Source organism: Pararge aegeria, chromosome 16 (genome assembly GCF_905163445.1).
Source record: "Pararge aegeria chromosome 16, ilParAegt1.1, whole genome shotgun sequence".
Classification (NCBI taxonomy): domain Eukaryota; kingdom Metazoa; phylum Arthropoda; class Insecta; order Lepidoptera; family Nymphalidae; genus Pararge; species Pararge aegeria.
This window is the reverse complement of record NC_053195.1, coordinates 6,644,117-6,671,400: the sequence shown is the minus strand read 5'-3', so window position 1 is coordinate 6,671,400 and position 27,284 is coordinate 6,644,117. Positions and strand designations below refer to the sequence as shown.

At 36.0% G+C, this 27,284-nt stretch overlaps 1 protein-coding gene across 2 annotated transcripts in view; it reads right to left on the bottom strand.

Moving 5' to 3' along the window:
- Nucleotides 1-350: 350 nt before the first annotated feature.
- LOC120630433 (arf-GAP with dual PH domain-containing protein 1-like) overlaps nucleotides 351-27,284 on the bottom strand; it is a 34,727-nt gene continuing 7,793 nt past the window's right edge. Inside the window, exons 2-8 of one of the 2 annotated variants that reach the window (XM_039899664.1) lie at nucleotides 16,903-17,128; nucleotides 12,840-13,013; nucleotides 6,025-6,117; nucleotides 3,267-3,443; nucleotides 2,843-3,078; nucleotides 1,540-1,734; nucleotides 351-530 (exon numbers count right to left, since the gene is read on the bottom strand). In XM_039899664.1, the coding sequence (XP_039755598.1) occupies nucleotides 466-530; nucleotides 1,540-1,734; nucleotides 2,843-3,078; nucleotides 3,267-3,443; nucleotides 6,025-6,117; nucleotides 12,840-13,013; nucleotides 16,903-17,128 (1,166 nt within the window). In that variant the 3' untranslated portion in view covers nucleotides 351-465. The remainder of the gene's footprint in view (nucleotides 531-1,539; nucleotides 1,735-2,842; nucleotides 3,079-3,266; nucleotides 3,444-6,024; nucleotides 6,118-12,839; nucleotides 13,014-16,902; nucleotides 17,129-27,284) is intronic. The other variant, XM_039899665.1, reaches the window with a different exon arrangement.

Here is a 27,284-nt window from a genome sequence, read left to right as displayed (position 1 = left end):
GTTGATATCTTGTGCGTACAGGCCTGGTTATAAAAACAATTTTTTTTTACCTGCATATTTTACGCAGAAAATTCATTTACGCAGAGAGTACTTAGAAATAATAATAATAATTTATGTATAAATTACAGATTCAGTCCCTTCACTGTTTTCATAAATTATAATTTTTAAATTAATAATAAAATAAATTATTTACAATTATTGAAACTTATTAACAGTTTAAAAATCTTACAGTAAACTTATAATCAACAAAATTAAATAATCAAAAATATTATAATATTGAACTGAAACAAATTTATTTACAAATAAAATATTCTAAAAATACGTCTGTGGGGTAAAATTGTTTCCTTTAAACATAATTTAATTTCCATAGATAAATATTGTATACAATATAAAGCAATCGAAATATAACGTTATCTATAGGTTACAGTGTGATTTAAGCTTATAAAATAAATTAAAACAATTAAACTACCTCCCTGAGAATATGCTGATAGAATTTGAAGAGGTGCGCTTGCGAACGAGAGTTGCTTCAACTGTAAAAAAAAAAAAACAATTTTTATGTAGGCATGACTGAAATGTAGCAATTGACGGTCGATTAGTAAATAAGCTTAGTAAGTATTTCGATAGTGATTAAAAAATTTAAATATATTCGACTGAGGTTATTTTTTTCTTTTATTTGCGAGGATATAATAAACCAAATAAAAGCAATCATCATCATCATCATCTCAACCAATTGACGTCCACTGCTGGACATAGGTCTTTTGTAGGGAGTTCCACAATGCACGGTCCTGGGCCGCTTGCCTCCAACGGGTCCCAGCTACTCGCCTGATGTCATCTGTCCACCTCGTTTGGGGCCGACCTACGCTGCGTTTACCGGTGCGGGGTCGCCATTCCAGCACCTTAAGACCCCAACGTCCATCGGTTCTCCGAGCTATGTGCCCCGCCCATTGCCACTTCAGCTTCGCAACTCGCTGAGCTATGTCGGTAACTCTCGTTCTTCTACGGATCTCCTCATTTCCGATTTGATCACGTAGAGATACTCCTAACATAGCTCTCTCCATCGCCCGCTGAGTGACTCTGAGCCTTCTTATGAGGCCCAACCTTGTGTTATTATTCATAAAGAGTGCTTGAAATAGTTCATTTATATAACTTTATACTTAAGAGAACTGTCCAGCCATTTCTATTAATGTCGTGTTGAAAAGCTGGCAAGTTAATTTTCTTCAATATCAAAGTCAAAAATATCTTTATTCAAGTAGCCCGTAGGTGGCACTTATAATGCCGTACATGAGAAATGTGTAAGTAGAAGTGAGCTGTGAAATGATGGCGATAACAATATTTGTAAACTTAAAACTAAAGCTACAAGGGTTCCACACGCGCCCCGGTCTAAGAAGAAGCCCACAACAAACTTAGCCGTGTGTTCTCTTTTGTTATCACACACATCTCACATTTTCATTTAAAATGGTTGGAAGATTAACCTGGTTATTGCACTAAATCACAAAGAAGCTTTTTTTTATCAATTACGTAGTCCTTTATAATACTTACTTGTGGATTCCTGTGGTGTGAGTTGTCTTTTCAGGGTCTGCTGTATCACCGCCAGCCAGCCGGCTCGGTCTTCATGCGTTGAAGCGGCTAGGCAGAATGTCCGCTCAGGCGTCACTAAGTGGAAGGGAAACCGGGCTTCCTTACAGCCGTTGCCAGTGTTTGAAACTTTGATATGGTAACCGCTAGATTCGTGGCCTGTAATATTAAATAAAGGAATGCTCATTAATATATCCCATTAAACTTGGGTTATGTAGGATTTTAAATACCCTTTATTTGTACACCACAAAAAGAAAAAAAGATTACGCAAGAAGCGAAAACTTAAAAAGGAGTATACAACCAACCTTAGGATTGGGAAAACCAAGAGATACCGTTGGGTATTATTATTACATACGTGCTTAGGAATAATTACACACTAATACTTATCCCGTTTACACACACAAAGTAAAATAATTAGAAAATATTAAAAAAAAAAAATCTAATAACTATACTACTAACATACGATACATACATAAATATTGTTTAAATTATGTTTTAAAAATATAAAAGAAACAAACACAATAAAATTAGATTTTCTTTATGTAGGTGTGTTTTTCTCAACAATTTAAAAATAAACTTTACACTAAAGATTTACAAAAAGATAGTTTACAATAAGCGTAAGACAAGTAAGAAAAAATTTAACTTAGGTACATTTGTGTATAATCAAATCAAAAAGTATCTATTCAAAACGCAGCGATAGCCTATAATAGCCCAGGTACAGCCCAGGGTGGACTAATGTCTGTTTTCAATATTCAATCTATCTGTAATCTGTTGATAAGGTGCTAAGCAAAGTTGTTATTTGTTAAACATTGTATGGATATATATATTTTGACAGTAACATTCATCATAATCACCATCACATCAACCGATTACCATCCCACTACAAGGCACGGGTCTCCTCCCACAATGAGAAGAGGTTAAGGCCGTAGTCTACCACGCTGGTCCAGTGCGGATTGGTGGACTTTGAGACGCGCATTTGAGAACATTATGTAGAGCTCTCAGGCAGGCAGGATTCCTCACAATGTTTTTCTTCACCATAAAGGAATATTGCATGAAGTGTAAAAAATCCTCCTGTTATACGAGCTATATTTAAATTTGTATGAAGTGCACGCTACGGCCAGCGTGGTGATCATAGACAAGCCCTCCCATTGGGAAAGGCCTTTTGTCCAGCACTGTACTGTTATAAGCTAGTAATGATATTGCAGTACCAACTTGTAGTGAAACCAAATTTATTGTTAGCAAAATCTACATTTAATGTAAAACTTACCGATAAATATTTCGCCTTTGGGATACGCGTCCAGAGGTTCATCGTGGTACATCAGCTTTCTGTTATCGAGGGTGAACCAGCGACGTCGGTGCACGTCGGAAGGTCTAGGTCCAGTCTTCCACAGCCAGCCTTCGCGCGCAAAGTCCTTAGGCAGACGCAGTATGAGATCCGACTGGGGTGTTGACGGGAACGCCACTTGCAGTAGGTGGAGCTTTGCGCAGCGGATTGATGTATACCTGAGCATATACTCCATTTTTTTAACTCTTCTTATTATGTCAACAATTTATTCATTACTTTCAGTGGTGAGTTTAAAAAATAGAAGAAAAACAAAATTTTTTGATATAAATAAAGATACCAAAAAAAAGTTAGTTCGCTTTATCGATGCTATAAAGATTGACCATAACTTTTTACTATTAAAACTTACCAGCCATTTATAACTTCCGGGTCGTCATGGTAAACATAGATGTGTCGCGTGGATCCATCTTTCATAAAGGTTAGTTGCATGGAGTTCATGTGACCCATTTTGGCGGGAGCGAAAGAAACGTTCAGCTCGGACAGCTTTAGGACACCTTTAGGCTCCTTGTTTTCCTTAACATGGTACCTAGGAATGAGCAAAATTATTATGAACAGGGAAAATTATAATGAAATTATTATCCCATACAATTAAATTCCAGACGTCAGTAAAATATATTATAGGCAGTGGAAAATATATAAAAAATATGTGATGTACACAATTCAAAGCTTAGACAATGGGGTAGTCACATATTGTGTAGCTTCTGTAAAAACAGGGTGTCGACTATCGTTAAACAATTGCGATTTCAGGCTAAAATAGGTAAAAGGGCGAATTACAGCGCTTGCGTTACTAGTAATGTGATTATCACAAGTTTTGCATTCGACAAAGTAATGTATACAATCCAATATCGTCAGTAAATAAGTAGATATAAACTTAGGCGTAGATATAACTTATTAGGCTTATGCTTGAGACCTTAGTACCTATAGGGCGTGCTTGTCCAGAAAATTTCTATTCACTTGCCAATTATAACGTGAGTTTACGTTATAATTGGCAAGTAACAGCTAACTGCGTTAAAACGAAAGGTGTGCCACGTTTTAGCGGTTCGCAAAAGTAACTTTGATGAAAAAAGATTCGTTTGAGTTGATTGGATAAAGAACACGTAAGGATGCCTACAGTTTAAAACATATATTGATCTTAGAAGAGACCTTGATAGAGACAGAAATAATATCAGAGACCTAAGGTAAAATATACTTACTCATTGGTATATAAGGCCGAAATAAGCGAAATCTTTAAGTATGGCCTTTCATTCAAAATTCAGTCTCTATACATCTTCTTGATTTTAAATGTAGAAAGTTTTACAATAACAACAATAGAAATATAAATATAATTTAATTAGGTAGGGCTCACCCTACCTAATTAAATTATATTTATCTTTAAAAGCGCAGTCCTATAGATTGAATCTTTTTAATGCGGCTTTTAACGATAAGGAAAAAAAGTAGTTAGTATAAATAAAACATAAAAATCACGTCGGTGTGAATAACTGAATACTAGAAAATCTGCCAATTTATTTTACATATTACCTTATAGAACTGATTTACAAAACTTATAAGAATATGTACATTAATCCTATAATTTACAGCAATGGAGTGTCAGATATAAAGGATTATCTGTTAATCATAGTTTACCCTGTGAGCTGTTACTAAAGTTGATCGTAGACCGCCACAAAAGCCGGAAAAAGCCAAAGTGCAGCACGCAATGAAAATAAAAATTATTCTTAATTTAAACTACTTCATGAAACTGGCTCTTTTAAAAAATCTGTTCGTCCATAGTGACTACCCAATTGAAGATTCCATTGAGAATAAGCTAACAAGAAAATCAGTACGTTGTTCTTTATGAAGGACAATATTTCAGCCAGTGATAAAAGCAGAGTCGTCGTTCTATGAATCTTTGTCATTAATTAATTCATAAAATATATAGTAGCGTTAAGTTAATCAATTAGTTAAATTGATTAACTTAACTTAACTTATTATATAATAAGCATAGTTTAAATGATGGCAGGTCTAAGAATCATCGAATCCGTTTTATAAATGCGTTTACTCTCCAGTCCAGCAAAGGAAACATATATCAGTAAACTCGTACGGTGATAAACTGTAAAATTCGTAAGAATACTCGTTAGAACATAGTAGTATTAAGAACTTGTAAATTATGTTTAATAAATTAATTCAATAATAATAATTTAAAGCACTGCAAGTATAGTTTAGCCTTTTCTGCACTAAAAACAGCTTTTGTGATATCTTACACATTCCCCTGTTGACAATATATAAGTGTGTACCTAGATATAGAAAATGCAACAACGTCAGTCGCTCGTGCGGCAATGTGCGATCAACTTGATGGCAATGAATTGCATGCTAAAGCAGAATAAATTGCCCATGGTACATGATCATAGCAGAATGGTAGGATCCCATATGAAACACCTCACCCCAAGCAACGTGTCGAGACCCTTTCATGCGCATTTACAACAAACTACGCCACGCCACGCACATATTTGAACCGCGTGGCATTTATTACATGGATTTGCGTCGGTTGGATTTGTGTGGTCGTATGTTGTTAAATGTATTAGGTACAACTTAAAAAGATTTAGTTTCAGGCCGAATGACACGTGAGGTAACGTGGCGTAGTCGTTGTGTAGGGTGTTTCGAATGTGTTTCTACCTTTACCATACAAGTCCGATATTACAAGCTTTCCTTTTGGGCAGTTTTAGTATTTTCGATCGGTATTCAGGAATCTCGGACTTGCTTGATAAAGATATAAAGATGCGCATTGATTAGTACAAGGCAAAATCGACAAAAAATTATCGGACTAAATAATATTTCGAATTCGTAACGATACGCAAGTAGGTATATGAATATTTTTCACGGTTATTTTTACTCAAACATCATTATCCTTATTTATATTGTGTTCAATGTAAATTATGTCGGATGAAAACGATGTGTGATGACAAATAAAACGTAGTGTACACCGGTAAAATTATAATAAGTGAAGTAGAAGTCGACCGTTTATTTCGATCGAATTTTCTATAAGCTTAATGGTATTATATTACACAGATTCGGATTCGTTAAGAAGTGCTTACTTTTATTTGTGCTTAAATCGTTAATATCTCGCTTCTTACCTCAAACGACCCAAGTTTTTGAGTCGGAGACGTTCGAAAATCCGACCGAGACAACCCGTAGCACGGCCACAGCCGTCAGAAGCGTGGTGATACCTAAGGACCATTCCGGATTAGGAGAAACTAAATTATATTCCAAACTACTGCAAACATCATCTCCGAAACCGGAGTTATTTATTTTACTTCTATAATCTCTTTCCAACAATGCATAATTTAAATTAACTGAACCTCACTTCGTTAAATAAATTAAATATTATCTACTCGCGTAAACGAAATGCAAGCGAAACCTAATAATTATTATCGGTGTTCGTTAACATTTAAAATGGCGTCATAACAGTGACTATTAATTAAACGTATTTACCTACACTAAGATAATCTAATGGCAATTCATTTGATTGGACGCGGTTGCTATTTATATCACTCTTCCAAATGACGACCTAAAAACTGAACGAATTTTTGCTTCTCCTCGTTTAGACCGAATTATTATATATCACATAGCATCTGTTTATACGAAAAACTCATCTGGAAACTAACACGTGGAACCTACTATAAATGCCTATCAATTTAATAAGATATCTGACAATACATATTATATCCTAACTAATATTATACAGACAGTGTGTTTGTTTATGAAAATTAAGCTTAATTCGCAGGAGAATCTGAATGGAGTAATTTTTAAATTCTTCAATCTTTATACTCCATATAAAACGGATCTTCGGCAATGTACCCTCTACGCACGTTTCGCTCCGAAACCGTTGTGATGTTGACTTTACAATGACCAATTTCTTAACAATTTCGCACGTTTCGCCCCGGTTTCGGAGCGAAACGTGCGTAGAGGGTACATTGCCGAAGATCTGTTTGGTGTGGAGTATAAGGATTGAAGAAATTATAAATCACACCATATAGATTCTCCTGCTCTACGCGGAGTATAGAAAATTAAACATAATATATCACGCAATTCCACTAAGTAACGCCTGCGTCTATAAAATATGTGTTTGTTTGTTTGTCAATCCTTCACGCCTTAACTTAGCAACTTGATTTTTGGCATAGAGTTAGTTGAGATCTAGGAAAACAAACGGTTCCCACGGGTTTTTAAACCGTAAAAAACGTGGACGAATCATGAGCAATCTCGACGATCGAAGATAGCGATTTTTACGCTCAAAATAGGTACATCGATCGTTTTTCCGAGCGTGTGCATACAGCTTTTATAAAATTCTATTAAATAAATGATACGGACTGCGCGTTTTCCTGTTTATTGTAACTTAATGGGGATAATTAACTTTAGTGCATCAAAATTACCAACAAATTTGTTTCTTTAAAAATATCTTACGCTTTTTATGTTGCCTTTGAAATTATAGGTTAAGTAATGTGTATGCTTACTGTTTACATCGATCGCAAAAATATTTTGAAATAATTTACTCAAAAGATAGGAAACCAAAAAACCTAAAAAGCCGGGTGTTATTTCATCTTCCGCTGAAAGTATATAAAAATATTTTAATAATAATTCAAGTTATTCCTTATTTAGTAAAAAACTATAACGTTTAAAAGCTAACTAATAGTATTTAATTATATTTGAGTGATTTTCTAACGAATAGGACACTAATTACGCTCATACTATTCATTAAAAAATATCATTATCGGGATACGATAATGTACATGTACAAGTATGGAAATACGTATCGAGTGGAGAAATTACTTCGTTTTATCAAGTCGGTTAAGAATATAGTATATTTTTCACCTTCGAATTGGCCTTGCTGTTAGCTAATACTAAGCAACAAGTAATAAAAAAAAATACCAGTATAATCATTCTTATTGAACAAATAATCCTGTATAAAATATTTTACATATTTATACAATATAGATAAAAGCAACTATTTTTAATTCACGATAAAACTCATAACGAAAGACTGTTCAATGTCTACATAATATATGCTCATTAACATGGTATGAATAATTTACGAGCTAAATTATTTTAATGTAATAAAAAGTTGAAAAGATTAAAATAATACATTGGAAAGCGTAAATATTATCTAGAGGATTGCATTGACCCAGTAGAGCGATTAAACCGGACTTGTGGAAACCAATTAGGTTGAGCTGCTGGGATTCAGGTCAGAAACTCTGGGTGGGCTCTCAGCTTCTTTCCAACTGCGAACTCTCAAAACCTTTATGTCACTATCCACCATTCCATCGATCTACGTCGTCCTAGCCAAAAATTTGCGATTATTCAATATTTGTATCCATTTTTAGCCCAACAACATCCCACTGCTGGGCCTTGGCTCTCTTATAGGGAAGAGATTTTTACAGAATAGACCCAACGACCCACGCTGCTTCAATGCGGTTTGGTGGGCTTTAACGACGTATCACAAGTAAGTGTGAATAACCGGGACCTATAGCTGAACGTGTGCTCCGTGCACTGGTGGTTCTCACAGCCAATTCCCTAACTTCCGGCTGGTACTGAGATGTTTTTTTTTACAGAAACCTCTTTATTTAAGATTTAGGACCGACCCGGGAATCGAACTTATGTCCTCATGGTCCTTAGTTGAACGTGCGAACCAGAAGACCAACGAGGCAGTTATGTACATGACAGACATGAAAATTACTCAACAGTCAGTATTGACTTTAGACTTTTTTTCCTGTCTTGTTTATGTTCTGCATATTTCACTTATACCACGGCTTCATTGTTTGTTCGGCGTAACAAGGTCTCTGGGAGAAAAGCCTGCCTTACATTTTATCCAAAGGGAAATTGTTTCCAACGGTCTGAGCAACAATCTATAGTGTCAGCATACCGTAAGAATTCGCTTTACGAAAATGACGATCACAACGCAAGGTTTGCGTAGGCTTGGCGTAGGCTAACGTCACGCTAGGTCTAGTACTTTTACATTACGCCGATACACGTCAGTAGGTAATGTGTTATTCGACACGACGTAATATTATGTAGATTACAGCATTTTTGCGCACGTCGTCGTCTAAAGAATGCAGAAACTGACGCGATCAACTCTTTTCACCCGATTATGTTGATTAGCCTTAAATAAATCAATGACGATGGAGTGCTTGCGTCATTTCCCATGATCGTAATCTACTAACAAAGCGCTCGGAATCGCATTAAGCCAGGTTCCTATTCCTAATTTCCTATACTAAAAATTGAAAGAAAAATATAACTAGACTGTTGTGTGTAACTCAGGTTTTAACTTAGTTTTTCGAAAATAGTAAAAAAAAGAACTATTCTCTATTTGCAGGGTTTTTCCTCTTCATTATAAATTCAAGTAAGACATTACTGATAACTGGCCCAGTTACCTTATAATGGCTGAAGCTTTTTGAGAGGGAATTATCAAATAAAAATAAGATTTTTTGACGACCTCCGTGTCGCAGCGGTAAGCGCTGTGGTTTTAAGTGGGGGGTCCCGGGTTGGATACCCGACGGGGGGAATTTTAGAATTTATAATGTCTGAAGACTCTCTGGTCTGGTCTAGTGGAAAGCTCCGGCCGTGGCTATCACCCGACAAAGACGTGCCGCTCAGCGATTTAGCTTTACATTTTCCGTAACCGAGTACGGGTATGGGTATAATATCACTTACATACCCCTAACAGTTAGCTTATTACCATCTTAGACTGCATCGCCATCACTCTCCAGCAGTTCAGACTGCAGACAAGGACTTCTAGTGGAATAAAAAAAATATTGCAATAAATTGAATAGCTATTTACTTTAAAATTACGTTTAAAAGAAGGATGCAATTATATCACATCGAATGTATAAGTATTCTTCAGATTACAGTCTAAACTCCAAAATGCACCAAATGAGCCTACGAATAATTTCAAGTTAAGACACAAACAAGAACAAAAATCAAGAGTACCTAGTCTATCAAACAACATGTCAAATTTCGTTTCTTTTATCCTGGTAGCTACCAGCACTCAGTCAATATTATCGCGAGTATTGTTAAAGTGGTAGAGTTGTCAATAATATTGGCATTATTTCTTACTAATACTTCATTTAATCAATACGACAATACTGCACACAGGCAGTATTATTGTCAATATGCCGATTATCTTGTATCTATCTATCTATATATATATATAAAAGAAAAAGTGTGTGGGTATGTTCCGTATAGGCTCCGAAACGGCTGGACCGATTTCAATGAAACTTTCAGGGAATCTTTGCATTTACCTGGCAAGTAATCCTGTAAAGTTTGGTGACGATCGGAGCACTCCTATTATTGAACTGTCAAACTGTCAAATACAGCTTTTTATATTATATTATTTACTATGATGATATTCTATTGTTGGGTGTACATGGGTGTAGATAATCATCTTCACCCGCTCGAGAAGAGAATAGAAGAGAATGAATACGGAGAGAAATAAATGATTTAATATATAATGAGACTAAAATTAAAAATTTAATGATGTAAGTTTATTGTTTAAATAAGATAAAGCAAAATCTAGCGGGCTGGGTACGCTAGTATACTATAAAGGGGAAAAAAATTTTGTTTGTTTGTTTTGACCCAATAGGCTCCGAAAGTACTGGACTGTGTTACATAGGCTATAATTTATTTTCCAAAAAAAAAAGGATCTCCTTAAAAAATTTGCAATAATGTACCCCAAAGTAGCAAAATTTTTTCTATAAAATCGTTTCGTTTTGTCTTTTTTTTTCAATTTAAATTTTCTCGCATTCTAAATTTAAAATTACCTTCTCAGATTTCCGAATGAAGTTACTATGCCAATCGTATATTACTCCGTGTCTGTTATCATTTTCGTTCTGATTGAGTGCAATAAAGTATTAATGTATCTAAATTGCACAAATAATATGTCTTATTACATTGTTTAATGCAACATCTTCGTAAACGAACGACCGTGAAGAGCATAGTCACCGTCGCAAACCTAGGAGTTCAGAATTACGTCGGGCGTAGGTAAATATTTGTCAGCCACTTGACGTAGTAGCAGAGGTGTGGAAGTTTTCGTAAATTTTACGTCATAGAACACCGCATTTCACAATGGAGTTTCATTCAAATGGAGAGTCAACGCCCTTGATTTACCGAGCGAATAAGCACCTTAACATTGCCGCGTAAATCCCATTATATAGAGCCCATAATAAAATTACATTGTAACACTGTGACTAAAGTATAAAACGGACTTTACACCTTATCATTCTTATCAACACGAGAATTTGGTAAACAATATTCGCAATTTGTTGGCAAGAGTATTAACAGATTAAATAACAACTGGTTATTACAGTTTATTTAACTATTTCATCACTTGGCGAAATCGTATTGTAGACGCAGTTTGCGCTGAATAAATTTTTACCTTACCGTCAGGTGATAGAACTTAGTACGGAAAATTCACTTCTTTAATAAAGTTAATGAGAAAGCTACTTTAATGCCGTGGCGGTAAGTTGAAATTGATTTGCATCGGCGAACCCTACTTTATGATATATCCTATAGTGCGATTCAAATTCAAGCAAACACAAGACCGAATAGCCCTATAAGAATAAAAGCAGGATTACAAATTTGACTGATTGAGACGCTGCTTGCACCAATTAACGCGCTGGCAAGTGCTCGGCTGTCGGGTACCAAAGACATTTATTTTGCGTCCACACTGACAACAACTCACTGAGAAGATTTTACTTAAAACAAACTAATACGAAAATTTTACAAACGCGCGTCACTATGAATTTTTCTTCAGACGAATTAGTTAGCACCGACGAAACGCGACGCGGACGTTGAGCTTTGCCACGTTTATTTTGTACCTATAGTTTAAAGTGAAAAAGCCTAGTTTAGTACTGATCTTAGCTGCGCAAAAAAGCGAGTTAGGTTAAACGAATATCAATAAAAAGCAATTGAATTAAGACGAGTTTCGAAAATACACTATCGCCGATGTAAATATCTCTGATTGCATGTATGATGGGCAAACATTGAAAATGAAATAGCAATGAACTTAACAGCATGCAAGTTAAATTGTCGCTTCTGAATTGCGCGTTGATTCTACAGTTGCATAAAATATCCTGAATCATATTGGTAGCATGTCTGTCATAAAGTCTGATTTACATTGCGATATTAGATACATTGCTGCAAGTTGACGCATCGCGTAAGCTAGTTTCGTTAATACCCATACTAATATTATAAAGCGAAAGTATGTTTATTTGTTTGTCACCTAGGCTGTGCTCAGCGACTGCACTGATTATGATGAAGTTGTAGCCACATATTTAGCTTGTATCTTCGAGATCAACAGTTGTACTTTTTATGTAAAAAACACCCGGAAATCGTTTATAATTTTTTTTTAATGATTTATAGTAGTGACTGACATTAACTGGGTAATTTTTTGCCGTGAAAAACAAACTGGTCCAGTGGAATAGTCAGCAAAAAAAAACGCACCCGAAGTCACGTGCCAAAACTAGTTCTAATCGTGACATCATAATCAAAGGTATTTTGTAACAGAGCCTGGGAATTTTACCTTGCACGGGGTCTACGTTCCTCTGAACTTTTACGCTGTGCCCGTCTCTAGTTTTTCAAATCACACTATTCCTCATATAAATTCTTAGTTTTATTCTTATTTTTCTTAACACAGTATAATATATTCGTCTCCAAGATGCAAGCAATTTTTCGTGGCAAACTTTGTTAGAATCAGTGCAGCTTTTTAGCCTTGTATTTGAGACAAACCATCAGACGCACTTCGCATTTCAAGTATTAACTAACGTACACATTACTTAATTGATGTCTTGTAATCAATTTCACTGTAATTCTTACAATGAAATTCAGGTAAGGACATTAATGTCGCAATGTAAATCGGCGTGTAGAATCAACAGCAAAAGCGAATAGTTGTGGGGCTTACTTCAATGTGTCCTCGTTTTCGTTAAGGACAAACTTTCTCAGCTGGTATCTGCTGTCTTCTTTGCCTCTCTTCATCAAGAACCCTTCCATGGAGCCGGATAGGTAGTTCTGTCGCTCCGGATGGCAAAACTCTTCGCGTTGGTACTTAGCACGAATCCATTGTTCGATCAAAACCCTGTAATAATCAAAGGCGCATTTTCAAAAGAGGTCATATTTCGGTGTCACTCGATTTTTACACGTGTTTCCTCACAACTTTTTTTTTTACACGTGTAGTAACAAATCATTTGACATTGTTTGAGTTACAAGAGTGAGGCTGATGTTTGAATATTATAACGTGAACTAATTCGTGTCGGTTATTGTTAATTTGAATACAAATAAGTTTGTAAATGAATATTCATAAACCACGATTATTCTTAAATTTGGCAACTAGGGTTAGCCGAGCATTTATTATAATCGTTGTACCTACTTGTATCGCCGTTAATAGTTTCATCCTATACCACGTCACTAATTTAATAATATGTATTTTATTAAGTACTGGAAAGTTACTGCCACAATTTCAAATTTACACTACTACCATAGGTAATGTTAAAATAAATAATACGAGAGCTCTTAAAGTAAGATTTCCGTGGTTAATCAAAATAACGCAAAACATTTAAACAGGTAGGTACGTCGTATGTTAGGTACATACGACAACCAGTCGTATGTACCTAATATACGACTTGTGCGAACCATGCAAATAGGTTGAAATATCGACTAATCTCATAAAATTATCGTGGTATGTTACCCGTTTAAATATTTTAGCAATATAAATAATAATAACATAACTAACGTCTGTAGCAGCAGACCCCTCCTCCAGCAAAGATACGACAAATAAACGTACTAAAGCAAAAAAAAACATATATCATCCTCCAACCCGATTATGGCCAATACCCTTCAAAACAAACTAATAAAAAACAAGAACAAAACATGACATCAAATTCAGATTGCAACATATAAAGTCAGACCACTATCGTCATACGAGCCTACGAGCCTATGAAATTCTAGCCTCCTCCCATGTTTGACATCAACACCTGCCAGCGTGGACTAGTACGCAGCATACTGAAGATAAAAAAAAACTCGATAAAGAACGCCCATACAAAAATATATAACAAAAGCAACGAATGCCTTGAGCTATGCACTTAACTGAAGTGAAAATGGTCAGGTCATGTAGCGAGGCTTATAGATCAGAGGTGGACCGTAAGAGCAACTCTGTGGAAAAGCCCAAAAGGCAAAAGACCGGGAGGCCATTGGCATCGATGGGAGGACGAGACCAAAAAATAGCCGGTCTAAACTGGGCTCAAGTAGCAAAAGACAGAGAAAAATGGACATCGTTGGAGGAGGTCTTTAAGGTGAATCCGGGATTCATGAAATTAACTAACATTCGTAACAAGAAATTTAAGTTAAAACGTAAACTAAAATACTTACATTAATAAACTAGCTTAGTGAATATAAGTTGCAAGAAATAAAAAGCTTTTTTTAAATAGTCTGAAACAATAGCGTCAACAATATTAAAAGAATACCGCTTTAAGCGACGGTAGTAAGCCGCCTAAAAATCCGTTCAAAACACTAGTCAAAAAAACGCAACAGTTTCGATCCAGTAGTTTTGAGGGCAATCCATAATCACAATGTATCAAAAGATGTGTAATAAGACAAATGCGAAAGTATGTGTGTTCGTTTGGTTGTTACCTATGCAAAGCTCCACAGCTTAACCAACCTTAACCAAAATTTGCATAGATGTAACTTGTATTCTTCACAGAAATATGTTTATCCCGGAGAAACTAACCATGCCCGCGGGACTTTCAAAAAACCAAAAGAAACACTGACGAAGCCACGGCCTAAAGTTTGTGGTAACATATATACACACTAACAAACGAACAGATCTTGAGCGGGAATTCCATTTTACCTAAATATTTATGGCTATGAGTACAGAGCTACGAAAGTTAACTTACAAGATAAGAAGTCAGATTATTTTACTGTTTTCACACTTATCAAGTTATCACTCAGTAAAGTTTCATTCTATGGGACATTTGATAAAAAAGATAACGCATGTAGGTCAAGATTTGATGTTTTATACTACATATCCTATATTATATGTTTTATAACTTATTGTTCATTGTTATAGGTATATATTTTGTTCTTCGTCAATCGTTCAATAACAAAAAAAACAGTACGTGATTATTTTGTTTGCGGTTGCTTACTTTCTTTATCTGCACTTGTGAGACCTTGCGTAGAGATGTTACGTTTGTACATTTTAATATAATTTAAACGTTTATTAGTAAAGGTGTTACTTTACTATTAAACGTTTAAATTATTAAAAGTTACAATTTGTCAGAGACGTAAATAAAATGGCCAAAAGCCTAGGTCAATATTGGAAAAATGAACGCTGACATAGTAAGTGTAGATAGCTAAACGCAGTATGAAAGGGACCAAAATAGCGTCAGTAATTAAAAAAAGTTTTTTTTTTTCTCAAATTACCTTTTTTTATAGTAATAATTGAAAATTAAGATACAAAGAGTGTCCTTATCTCTTAGAAGGTAGCGATCTCTTCCAGGCAACCTTAGGATTAGGAAAGCCACGAGAAACCGATTCTTGGGGTGTATCGTTATTACATACATACTCACGAATAATAACACACCAATACTTAACTACATAAAATAATAGTAATAAATATAAAAAACTAGCTTCCCCGGCGAACTTCGTATCGTGGATCATTTGTTTTTTTTTTTTAATGAATGTTATATATTAATACTTATTATCCTATTCCGGTCTAAGAGGAATCCAAAAAATCGAATATCATAAAAATTGGTCCAGCCGTTCTTGAGTTATAAATGGTGTAACTAACACAACTTTCTTTTATATATAGACTAGCTGTCCCGGCGAACTTCGTACCGCGGATTTTTTTTTTTATGAGTGTTATATTTAAATACTTATTATCCTATTCCGGTCTAAGAGGAATCCAAAAAATCAAATATCATAAAAATTGGTCAAGCCGTTCTTGAGTTATAAATGGTGTAACTAACACAACTTTCTTTTATATAAATAGATAACTAGCTGTCCCGGCGAACTTCGTACCGCTGATCATTTTTGTTTTGATGAATGTTATATTTTAATACTTATTATGCTATTCCAGTCTAAGAGAAATCCATAAATTCAAATATCATAAAATATGGTCCAGCCGTTCTTCTCTTCTTTTCTTTTGTATAAATATAGATAATAAACTAATATATGCTATAACATACTATACATACTTGAATACGAGTAAGAATAAGACTAAATCAGCCACGCAATGTTGCTTTGCGGCAGAAATAAGCATGGCGGTAATATTCCCCCGGCCTTAGTCAATAGAAGCTCTACCACTTAATACGGTTACTTTTTTTTTTTTTTTTTTTTTTATATTTATAGACGAGCGTTTGACTGCAATCACACCTGATGGTAAGCGATGATGCAGCCTAAGGTGGAGCGCGCTTGCCTAGAAGATGCCTATTCACTCTTGATTTGAAGGTACTAATGTTGTAAGAACTGGGGAAAATGGAAGCTGGAAGAGCATTCCAGATCCTAGCGGTGCGAATTAGAAACAAAGATGCGAAGCGCTTCGTACGCGTCCGCGGTATATCGACCACGTAGGGATGCAGATCCTTCCGGTGCCTCGCGGTTCGATGGTAAAAAGGCGAGGGGGGAACTAGATCAAATAGTTCTTGAGCACACTCTCCGAAATATATCCTATAGAATACCGAAAGGCAGGCAACCTTGCGACGATGTTCCAAACTCTTAAGTTTTTTATTGGCTAGGTCACCGATGAGCCTTCTAGCACGGCGATCAACCGAATCCAGGGCATCAAGCTGATACTTGGCAGAGCCATCCCATAAATGGGAACAGTACTCCATGCATGATCGAACTTGAGCTTGGTACAAGGTAAGAAGCTGTTCAGGCGTGAAGTACCGCTTGACCTTATTGAGGATGCCAAGTTACTTAAGTTAGTTAAGGAGTACTTAATTTCGCTTGTTAATGTTTATTTGCTGACTTACTGGGGATCGTTCTTCGTCGGTCGTCTATAGCAAGGAGGTACTCGTTCTTCATATTTATTCTTTGCGGCGATGTTACCGACTTCCTTCATTCGCTGTACTTGGGAATCCTCCCACCGATCCAACTCTAGGTGCTTGACTTTGCTGATGTGCGCACCCATGCCTCGGTGTATGCTCGCGCATCGCATACAGATGAATATACCCAGGTTGTATGACGCCCAGTCTGGATCTGTAAATAAAACGTGTATCACAACACCTGAACTTCTATAACTCAGTTGAGTACCTACAACCCTTTTTTTTTTGTCGTGGTGGAAAAGCTTTATGGCTACCTCTGTCCTTTTGGGCAGGACAGAGGGTATGTGGGACTCGTTTACCCGAACTAAAAACCACCACGGCATGTCCCTCTCGTTGGCTTTATTGGACGTCAGGGGAACCCGTTGTATACTTCCCAGAAGTACCTACAACCCTGCCGGGCCTCTGTATATTATTCATAAAAAATATTCATCAGTTACCTTAGTACCCATAACACAAGCTACGCTTAGTGTGGGACTAGATGGCGATGTGTGTATTGTCGTAGTATATTTATTATTTATTTATTTATTAATATTAAATATTCATCATTGTCAACCCATCATCTGCCCACTAGAAGGCACGAGTCTCAGAATGAGGAGGGTTTAGGCCAAAGTTCACCACGCTGGCCAAGTGCGGATAAGTAGACTTCACACACCTTTGACGTTATGTACACGCATGCAGGTGTCCTCACGATGTATTCCCTCATCGTTAAAGCAAGTAACATCTCGATTAAACTTATTAAAAATTAAACATTACGTAATTGTATCTGCCAACCGAGTTGAAATGAACTTGGTTGAAAATTCATTATTTGGGTTACATTCCACAGATATCAATTACTGACATACAGAATCGGCCTGCTAGTGAGGCAGTAGTCTTTGTATTCTCTTCTTGCTGTTTGGCGTATGGCGTACAACGAGAACAATCTTATAATTTAATGGCGGCAAAAATCGCGTTGCTACTCCTTGGATCTTTTATAAAATAAACTGACTAAGTACGTAGAAATACGTTATCGTTTATTTTGTTATAATATCCTTAAAATAGTTATGGTATGTCTATAAAAATAGTTTGAAACTGGTAAAAAGAGTTTTGAAAATCTCGAATTATTCGTTTTTAGTTATTTTTGAGCACTTTTCGTTTCGTTCATATTTTCAAACAAACTAAGTTTTATTTAAACAAAATTATTGCACACACACATTTTATTCGAAGTAAACGCATAAACAGAAGAAACAGAAAAAGGCGTGCAAAAGCGGTCTAATCGCTAAAGCGATCTTCCAGACAACCTTTGACATTAGGAAAGACGAAGGAACGGGTTGGTGCAGCAATTTAAGTTTAAAATATATGTATCATATATTCTATTATATTTTTTTTTATGAACTATGTATATTTTATTTTATTTATTATTGTTATTTACTTATTTTTGTAATTTATGTTTATTATTTAAGTATTACTTTGTGTACACCCTAACCCTTCTTCTTAACTTCATGTACTCAATTTGATTTGGTAGGTTGCCTGGTAGAGATCGTTTTTAAGCGATAAGGCCGCCTATTGTACCTTTTCTCTTTTATTTTAATTGTGTATTTTTTTAAGCTTGTTTTTTTAATTTGGTGTACAATATAGTGTATTTCATTCATTCATGCATTGTATGATGCAGTTATGTATGTATATAAATAATTATAATAAACAACTTACTTATAAATTCTAATACTAGACACATATTATACTATAATATTACATAGATAAATGAAGGTTTTGAGCCTGACATATGTCAGCAGGCAGGGAATTCCAGAGTCTAACACAATTAAGCGTATAAGAATTACCTACTATGGAGTTTGCCGTGGGTGCAGGATCGAAGCAAGTTCTGATCGTCAAAGTTAGTGTAAGTCATGCAAAGACTGTTTGCAATAAAACTATCTGTCTTATATAGAAGTAGAGATAGATACTGACCTATCACAAAGAATCAGTTTAACTGACTGGATCTACATCTCGCCAGTATCATCATCCACCTTGCCAAGATAATACTGAATAGAATGGCCTAAAACAAATGAATAATCTTTTTGATATTAAAAGATAGATATCTCTTTTGATATTAAGAATAACAAATTGTCCGTCAAAGAAATAACAATGGAATGTGCACGTCATAAGTTTGTTTACCGCAGACGTGCTAATGTTATTATATTATCGCACATTCGACATCTAATCACAATCAACCAAAGTAATTAACGTTCCGACCACCTCAGCACTATTTTTATGATGTCCGTTTGGAATTTATGTTTACTGAATAATTTCACCTCTAAAGCTAGTGTTTTCTGACACATTACTCATAACTCATTAGTAGCACATCCTCACTGCCTAGCATTCCACTGGCTCATAGGAGAGATAGTTTTAGTCCATAGACTAAAGAATTATGAGGACCTCTTTTGGCGTAGTGGTGAGCGCTGGTGGCTATTAGAAAAATAATAATTATAAAATTCAATATTAGAATAGTCTGGTCTGGTGGCTTCAGCCGTGGTGGTGGCTTTGTCGGTAGGGTGGTTACAACCTTACCGACAAAGATCTACCGCCAAGTGTTTCGGTACATTGCCGTGTAGAAACCAAAACGGTTTAATATAACTGCCATACCTACATCTAAAGGGCTAGCCTGCTACAATTTTACACTGCAGTCAAGGGTTAACTTTTTGTGGGATAAAAAAGTAAAATCCCACTACGCTGCTTCAATTAAAAATTATTATCAAATGTTAGTGATAATATCCGTTATCCATTAACATTATCTCCGAAGAACGAGGGTGGACACCATTACGTCTCACCGGAATGGCACTGAGGATTTCTTAAGATAACCTAACTATTTTTATCCCGATCCTTTAATTGAACCCAGAAACTCGTGATCTCGTCTCGTCTCCTCTGACTATAATTGAGAAGGGTTTAGGCTGTACTCCACCACGCTGGCCCAATGCGGATTGGTGGACTCCACATGCCATTGAGAACATTATGAAATACTCTCAGGCACACAGGTTTCCTCGCGATGTTTCCTTCTCCGTTGAAGGAAGTGATATTTTAATTGCTTTAAACGCACATAACTTAGAAAAGTTAAAAGTGCGTGCTGGGATTCGGACTCGGGCCCCCGGAAGAGAAGCCGAAGTCTTGACCACTAGGCTATCACAGACAGTTATTAGAAGCAAGAGAACATGCTGTTACCGAGCAATTGCTACGTATATAACCATGTGTGCGAAAAACATAGCTCGTTAGTTATTTCTCGTTTTTCCACAGTCCGCAGGTATTTATTGAGATTATCCTTCAGGAGGCTAAAAAGGTAAAAAAAAAAAAAAAGAACTTTATAAGGGGATGCGGAATTTATATTAACTTTAACATGTTGTGCTTTTTTGGCACGGTAAAGATGTTGGACCAAAGTTGGCATATAATTTGCGAGGAAATGGGAGTGAAGAGATATAATGTGATACTTTAGTACCTTTTTAGACTAGATTAAAGATAGGCTCACGGATTTTCTCGCAGTCGACCTAGAGAGAAAAAGGGCAAGTTATACTACTACTCAGGATTATCTGTTTAGCATCTATTTTGTATATCAAAAAAACGATATTTAGCACTCGCTACGCACGCCTTATATACATAAATCAAGCGATGCTTATTTTGGTCAAATTAGAAAACGCGTGAGTGTCATGACGGAACAAACGGACGAATGGTCAAGAACAGTTAGGCCATGACGTTTAACGTTTGACGTCATAGGCAATCGTTCTTCACCGACAATTTCGCCTTTCTGAGTACATAGGTTGGAAAACATAAGTTGGCTTTTCTTAAGCTGCTAGTGTAAAGCTTATGGACGGTACAAAAATAAATGGCGGGCAAACAGCAGGCGCTGGAGACAAAAAAATTACCCCCCCGATTATATCCCCTGACTGGAGATTTAATAACGGTGCCCACCTACTAAAGCACGGGAACACGGGATAGAAGACGTTTACTCCCGTTTCTTATTACACATATTATTTGCATATTATTTCCACGTGCGCGCCAATGCTCTGAGAGTTCATAAAGCTGTGGGAGAAGATAAATTTGTATCCTTTCCACGGGGAGATAATTGTCTCCTGCCTATGCTAGCCGTGAGGAGAGGAGGAGAGATCCAAGGATTGAGGCGAGAGGATTGATAGATTAGGGAGGGATATGAGGGTTTTGGGAGTTCGGAGTTAAAGGGAATAATGCTTCTGGCCGCCGTCGATAGAGAACATGGCTTGACCAAGCCAAGTAGAGCTAAATAATGTTGAATTGTCTTTTTCAATTTTATACTCTAATTTTAAAAACTCAAACTTATTTCTTGCGAGATATATTAAATGATTACCTAAGTAGGTTACCTAATATAGATTATTACTGGATATGAATCACCGGAGATTCGGTGTCAGGCAGGTTATACGTGGAATCACCGGAGATTCTCTTTCATACTTACATAAAGTCGGGCAGGTCATACGGTAAAGGTTAATGCATAACAATTTCACGAATGCTCTGCGCCTATCTACCTACCTACACTAACGTGTGCATAATATGTAACGATACAGTAAGTTTACTTGTGCGGTTATCGGATAAACCGCCACATAATCTACAATAACACATTTCATGACGTCAACTTAAGAAATACGCCACTTGCGATAGCTTTGCAAATAACAAATCAATAAAAAATGAACGCAAGTCGCAAACGCATGCTACATCCGCTCGCATTGCATGTGTGCGTACGCATTACCTACCTTACCTATGAATGAAGTGGTTATAGTGACGTAGGTACGGTCGAGCGACGTGAGGTAAATTAAAATTGTACTCCGCGAGGGTCCGTTCGAAATAGAACTACGGTCCCACAGTCCACTACTCCCGCAAAGTTTCGTTTCACGCCCTGTCTGTCTTGAGACAGATTTAGTTTTAGTCAAAATAGCTTTGCATCACGATTACAATATATATGTTTACTGGGGCACACCGACACGGCGCGACCACGTCACAGTCCACGCATACATAGACCGGTGGCCTCTCTAGCCTCTCTTCGAACGTAAATAACACGCTATGTTTTGGTCATAATAATAACAGTTGTAGCTGGATCTTCCCGTGTGATTTTCAACAAGTAATAGGTTACATATCTTTCTATCTATATCTAGCTTTTCGTGGGAAAAATCATACACAATGCTTCATAATTATATTATAATAGTACTACGTGAGCACGTAATCGTTTGTCTCTACATTTTGCTCCAAAGAAACGATTGAATGTGGCTAGAAGCTTACTGCTCCACTGGTATGTCTAGGTCACTTTTATCCATGAGGATATTTCCCATTAATAACAAAATAGCTTAAAGCTTAATTTCAGAAAGGCCGGTGCAGTAGTTGAGCCGAATGCACAATTTAGTAGGGATGCTAAATGGTAAATAGCCAGGGCCGAAGCCTTTCACGAGATCAGACTATTAAAAATTCTGAAATTAAGAAATACTCAAATTGGCCTGCAATGGGTTAGGAGTAAATAACGGGAACCTCTTCGAGTTATCAGGTAAAACAAAGCTAATTCTAACTAAAATTCCAGGCTGATGCAAAAAACTCGATTCGTCGTCGATACCTAGGCATAAAGTGTGATGAAATTGTGGTGTAATTCTTTTTGAAGGTCAATGCCCTCATTGTTTCAACTATTTCTATGATTAAATCTTATCAGTTGTCCGTACGTCAAAAATGTATGTGAGAAATAGAAAATGATAAGAATAAAATAAGTCGAAAAGATCTATCATTATATGATCAACTATTTTTTTACCCAATTTGCTGGAACCTTCTTCTAGCGAAGTGGATAAAAAAATACATGTTAGTGTTAACCGCTTTGTCTTTATATCTAGTGTAGTGTGATTTACCTATTCTTAAATAATTTATTAATGATTTTTTTTTTAAATTTTGTTTTATGTATTGTTTTGGTGACTTCTACAAAAACCAGCTCAACGGTTATAATATATTATACGCACCGTCGCTCACTAGTCAGGTGAAAAGTAGCTTTATTTTTAGGGTTCCGTATAAAAAAGAAAATAAACCATCATATTCTCGTCCATCACAGATGAAAGCAAATTCTGAAAATAAATGATTTCAATTCTAGTGTTTAATAATACGTAACATTATATTTGCGACAAAATTCCGAACAAACGATATAGGTATATATACATATATAATATGCTTTAATTAATAGTAAAATTTATTTTCTTTTGGATTTTATTGTTTCGATTCCTTTTAATTACATTTATCATTCCCACCTATATCCAGGCGATGCTCGCGACTCTGCATTTTGGGTCCAAGACCGTGGGTTTGATTCCCACAACTGGAAAATGGTGATGAACATGGATATATTATCAGTGTCTGGGTTTTCATCTGCATATTATAAGTTTTTATGAATATTATTCATATACATATTCATCAGTAATCTTTGTACCCATAACAAAAGTTACGATTACTTTAGGGCTACATTGTCGTAGTATATTAATTTTATATCCCCCCATTTCCTTTCCTCCGACAATTTTATATGAAAATGAGTGCTATTAAACAATGTGTCTAGTTTTCACAGTTTTTTAGAAAACAGCAATTTTCTTTTCAAACAACTTAATTAAATGCTGGTCTAAAGACTACACCTCTCTTTCCAAAGGAACCCTCGTTGCGAGATTGACTTACACTTGGCCGATGTTGTGATTCGGGATGAAGTCTCACCTCCAGTGTCGAGTTTGGTTAAGTAATTCGATACTTTAATCAAGGCTAAGAATAATTTATGACAGATTCAAAAACTTCTTTCCGATACGCTTCATTGAAGCGTCATATTTTGCGAGAAGGTACTTTTTACTTGCCCTGTATTGGTTAACGATTTATTTTCTTTTCATGGATCATTGCAACTCCCTAGTTGCTTCCGTAAAATCGAAGTCCGTGAAGCAACTTCTGTTTTTATGAATAAATATGTATGTTTATTTCCATCAACTTATTGTATCAACTTTTAATGTTAATAATACATATTTCATTACAGTTTATTATTATTTGTAAATATTTGATTATTTTCTGTTAATGCACACTTTTTTATTAGTGGATTATTTGTGTAATCTAAATTAGAATCTTGCTTTACTTTATCATCATATTAACCCATTACCGACACTCTTGGCACCTCCCACAATGAGACAGGTTTGGACCGTAGTTGGACGCTGGCCCAGTGCGGATTGGGGGACTCCACACGCCTAGCCTTTGTGAACATTACGGAGAACTAGCAAGATACTTTAATTGCTTAAAAAAAACTCGGCCCCCCAAAAGAGCTTTAGTTATGTGTTAAAATTATGTAAAAACCGAAACAGCACTTGTACTTATTAGTATTTTTGTATCCAACCAAATGCATGCACTTAATAAATGACTAAAACACTCTCTAGACTCTTCCCTGAAGTAGTATATTTACAGTCTCTACATGCCTGGTAGAAGAACCCTGGCACCCTACTAATATATTATGTTAATGTACATAAAAGTGTCACATGGTGAAGGAAAAAGGAAAACATTCTATCCTATCAATGATTACGAATGTACCTTCATGTATCAAATACGTACTTAACGTATTATTTAACAAGCCGCAAACCGCAAAGAGATCGTAGAGGAATATTTAATTTAATAAGGATAACAAATAACACATCAATACTGAATGGTTAACAATATAGCTTGTTTTCCTAATTAAGATGGCCCTTTTACATTTCCCTATGTTTTTTTTACCTTAAACATTGACGCACGGGTGGTGTCGAAAAACAGTGGCGTCAATAAAATATTTAAGGAAACAATTTCTTAAAAACTCAAAAGCCGATAACTTTATTACTAAAATTTAATGGGACTTAAAATATAAAAACTTGCTTTTGGGCCTCAATCTGAAAAGACTACAAATTTCTAACGTAAGTACCTAAGTCTAAAACCTTTTGTTTTTGTTTTACCCCACAAGTTGGCCTTAGACTGCAATCTCTGTGATGACGTTTCAAAAGTGCTTATATTAGGCCTACTTGAAATAAATGAATTTTGAATTTTGAATTTTGATGCATTCCAAGACGTTAGCGGGATGTATGGAACCCTAAACGGCTTCAACGCAGCATCTTAACGGAACGTTAAATCGCTTAGTGGCATGTCTTTGTCGGTAGTGGTAAATAACCAGGGCCAAAGCCTCCTACCAAAAAGTTATAGTTATTGATATAGTTTATAGTACATATATACTATGTACATTATTAACAAAGCAGGTGAGAGCTTGGACCTTTTTTTTTATTAATAACGCTCATGCCAGCGCTTGACAATCAGGCTGTTCGAGAGCAATGATGAAGTCTAGGTTAGAGCACGCTTGCCTAGAAAATGCCTATTCACTCTTGCCTTGGAGCTGCTCCAGTTATACGTTCTATAAGTACGTTCCTTCGTACGTACGTTCGTGAGCTAAATAAAAAATGAAGACATCCGTGGAAGAGCCAGAGTTATGTCCATAATGTTAAATTCATTGCCCTTCCATTGTCGGGCATATGAATAACAATACTATCGATTTATTTACAACATGTTTATTTCGATGGAATAATAAATGAGCCAGTGGGCGACTCGAAAGAAAATAGAAACCTAGATAAAACCTATCTTGACGCGAGGCGAAAAACGTCGAAATGTCCACGTGAAAATTTACATTGGTGGCTAGGTACTGGTTGAAACTCTATACATAACAACATAGTTATATGAATATATATACGGGGCTTAACGTGCTCTCGGAGTAAGAGCTAGGCAACGACAGTTTCCTAACTCCGAGCTGGTGCTATGCTGACTTAGTCGTGTTATTTTCTCAGCGAGATTTCCGGTCATTCAAGTGATATTTAGTGTTAGTTATAATAACCGGAACCTAACTCCGAACTGATGTAACTAAACTGTGTTCTTTTCACAGCTAATCTAGAGATAAGTCATACAAGTGAAATTTATATTATTTACTTGTATAATCGACTTGAAAAGCATACACTAAGTAATCTTAATGACACTGCAACAATGTGGTAACTTTGACCCGACGATGCAACCAGGTCAAGGTTGCCTTATTGCATGTACAAGTCTGCAGACTCTTCCTCGACAATTAAAAGCAAAAAGCAGGGTATTTGATTATAAACCTTATTAAAATCATATCTTATCAGAAAATTACTTAGTATATTTTGGCTCCTAAATAAACAATGAATTGAAAAGACAAAAACTAACAGTGGGCTCGTAGTTTGGCCTATATGCACAAATGTATCGTTTTAATTAAAGGCCACCAGGGACTTTACGTAAGCTTTCTTGTCCGGCAAATGGGGTTTTCCTGTCATTGTACAGCATTGCACCTCTGCCCGGGTGTGCCTCGAAAAGAAAGTTAAGCCTCTGCACCCATTTTTATCACTGCCATATTGACTTGTAACAGCATGGAGAATCTAAACTCTTAATCTGTTCAAGTCTAGCGTACCTGTGTAATATTTTTACGGGATGATTCCTAATGTAATATACTTATGCATCCTTCAAAATTATTTCGTAATTCGTTTATACATGTTGTATATTAGAGCTCTGCTCGTCCGAGGAAGAAGACTGTAGTACAGCCACGCTTCATTCTGTCGCGCCTGAAGATCGTTCCCGGTATATATATATTTATATTAAATATCTATATATACATATATGTTTAATTACATGTTAACCCTGATTGTGCTAAGCGATTATGAATTGTAACAAGAATGGTAACGAGCTAACAGTTATTTTATAGCCCTAATCTGTTTCCACGCGAAACTTCCTGGAACGGTTAATTGCTTTGTGGCACGTCATTGACGGAAGCATGGTAACTAGCCACTATGGAAGCCTCCCACCAGACATAACATCAATTGAATTTTGCCGATGTTATAGCAAATGAGCCCGGAACACTCAGTATAAATGAACACTTCCACTTGACCGCCTTAGTGCAAAATTTCCTCGCTCGCAATCGAGAGTCGTTGTCGAATATGGAAATACTTGAAATGCGTAAAATGGATCCTATTTGCATTGAGTTAATGCTCAAATTTGCTATTGTTTAGCGCGGGCTTTTACAAAAGACTAAGTCCAAGATTTGCTCGCTCGCAATCGAGATGTCGTTCTCGAGTTTTAAACTCTGTGTCGTCAAAGTAAAATAAACGTTTAACAGTCGAGAATCCTGTACTTTTGCTTTATAAACGTTCTGTGAAAAAGCCAGACTTAAAGATTTGTAGGCAAATTTCAAATATGACACCTATGATTATTATTATAGATACATTACACCTATTAGGTATATATTATTATTAATATTCAAG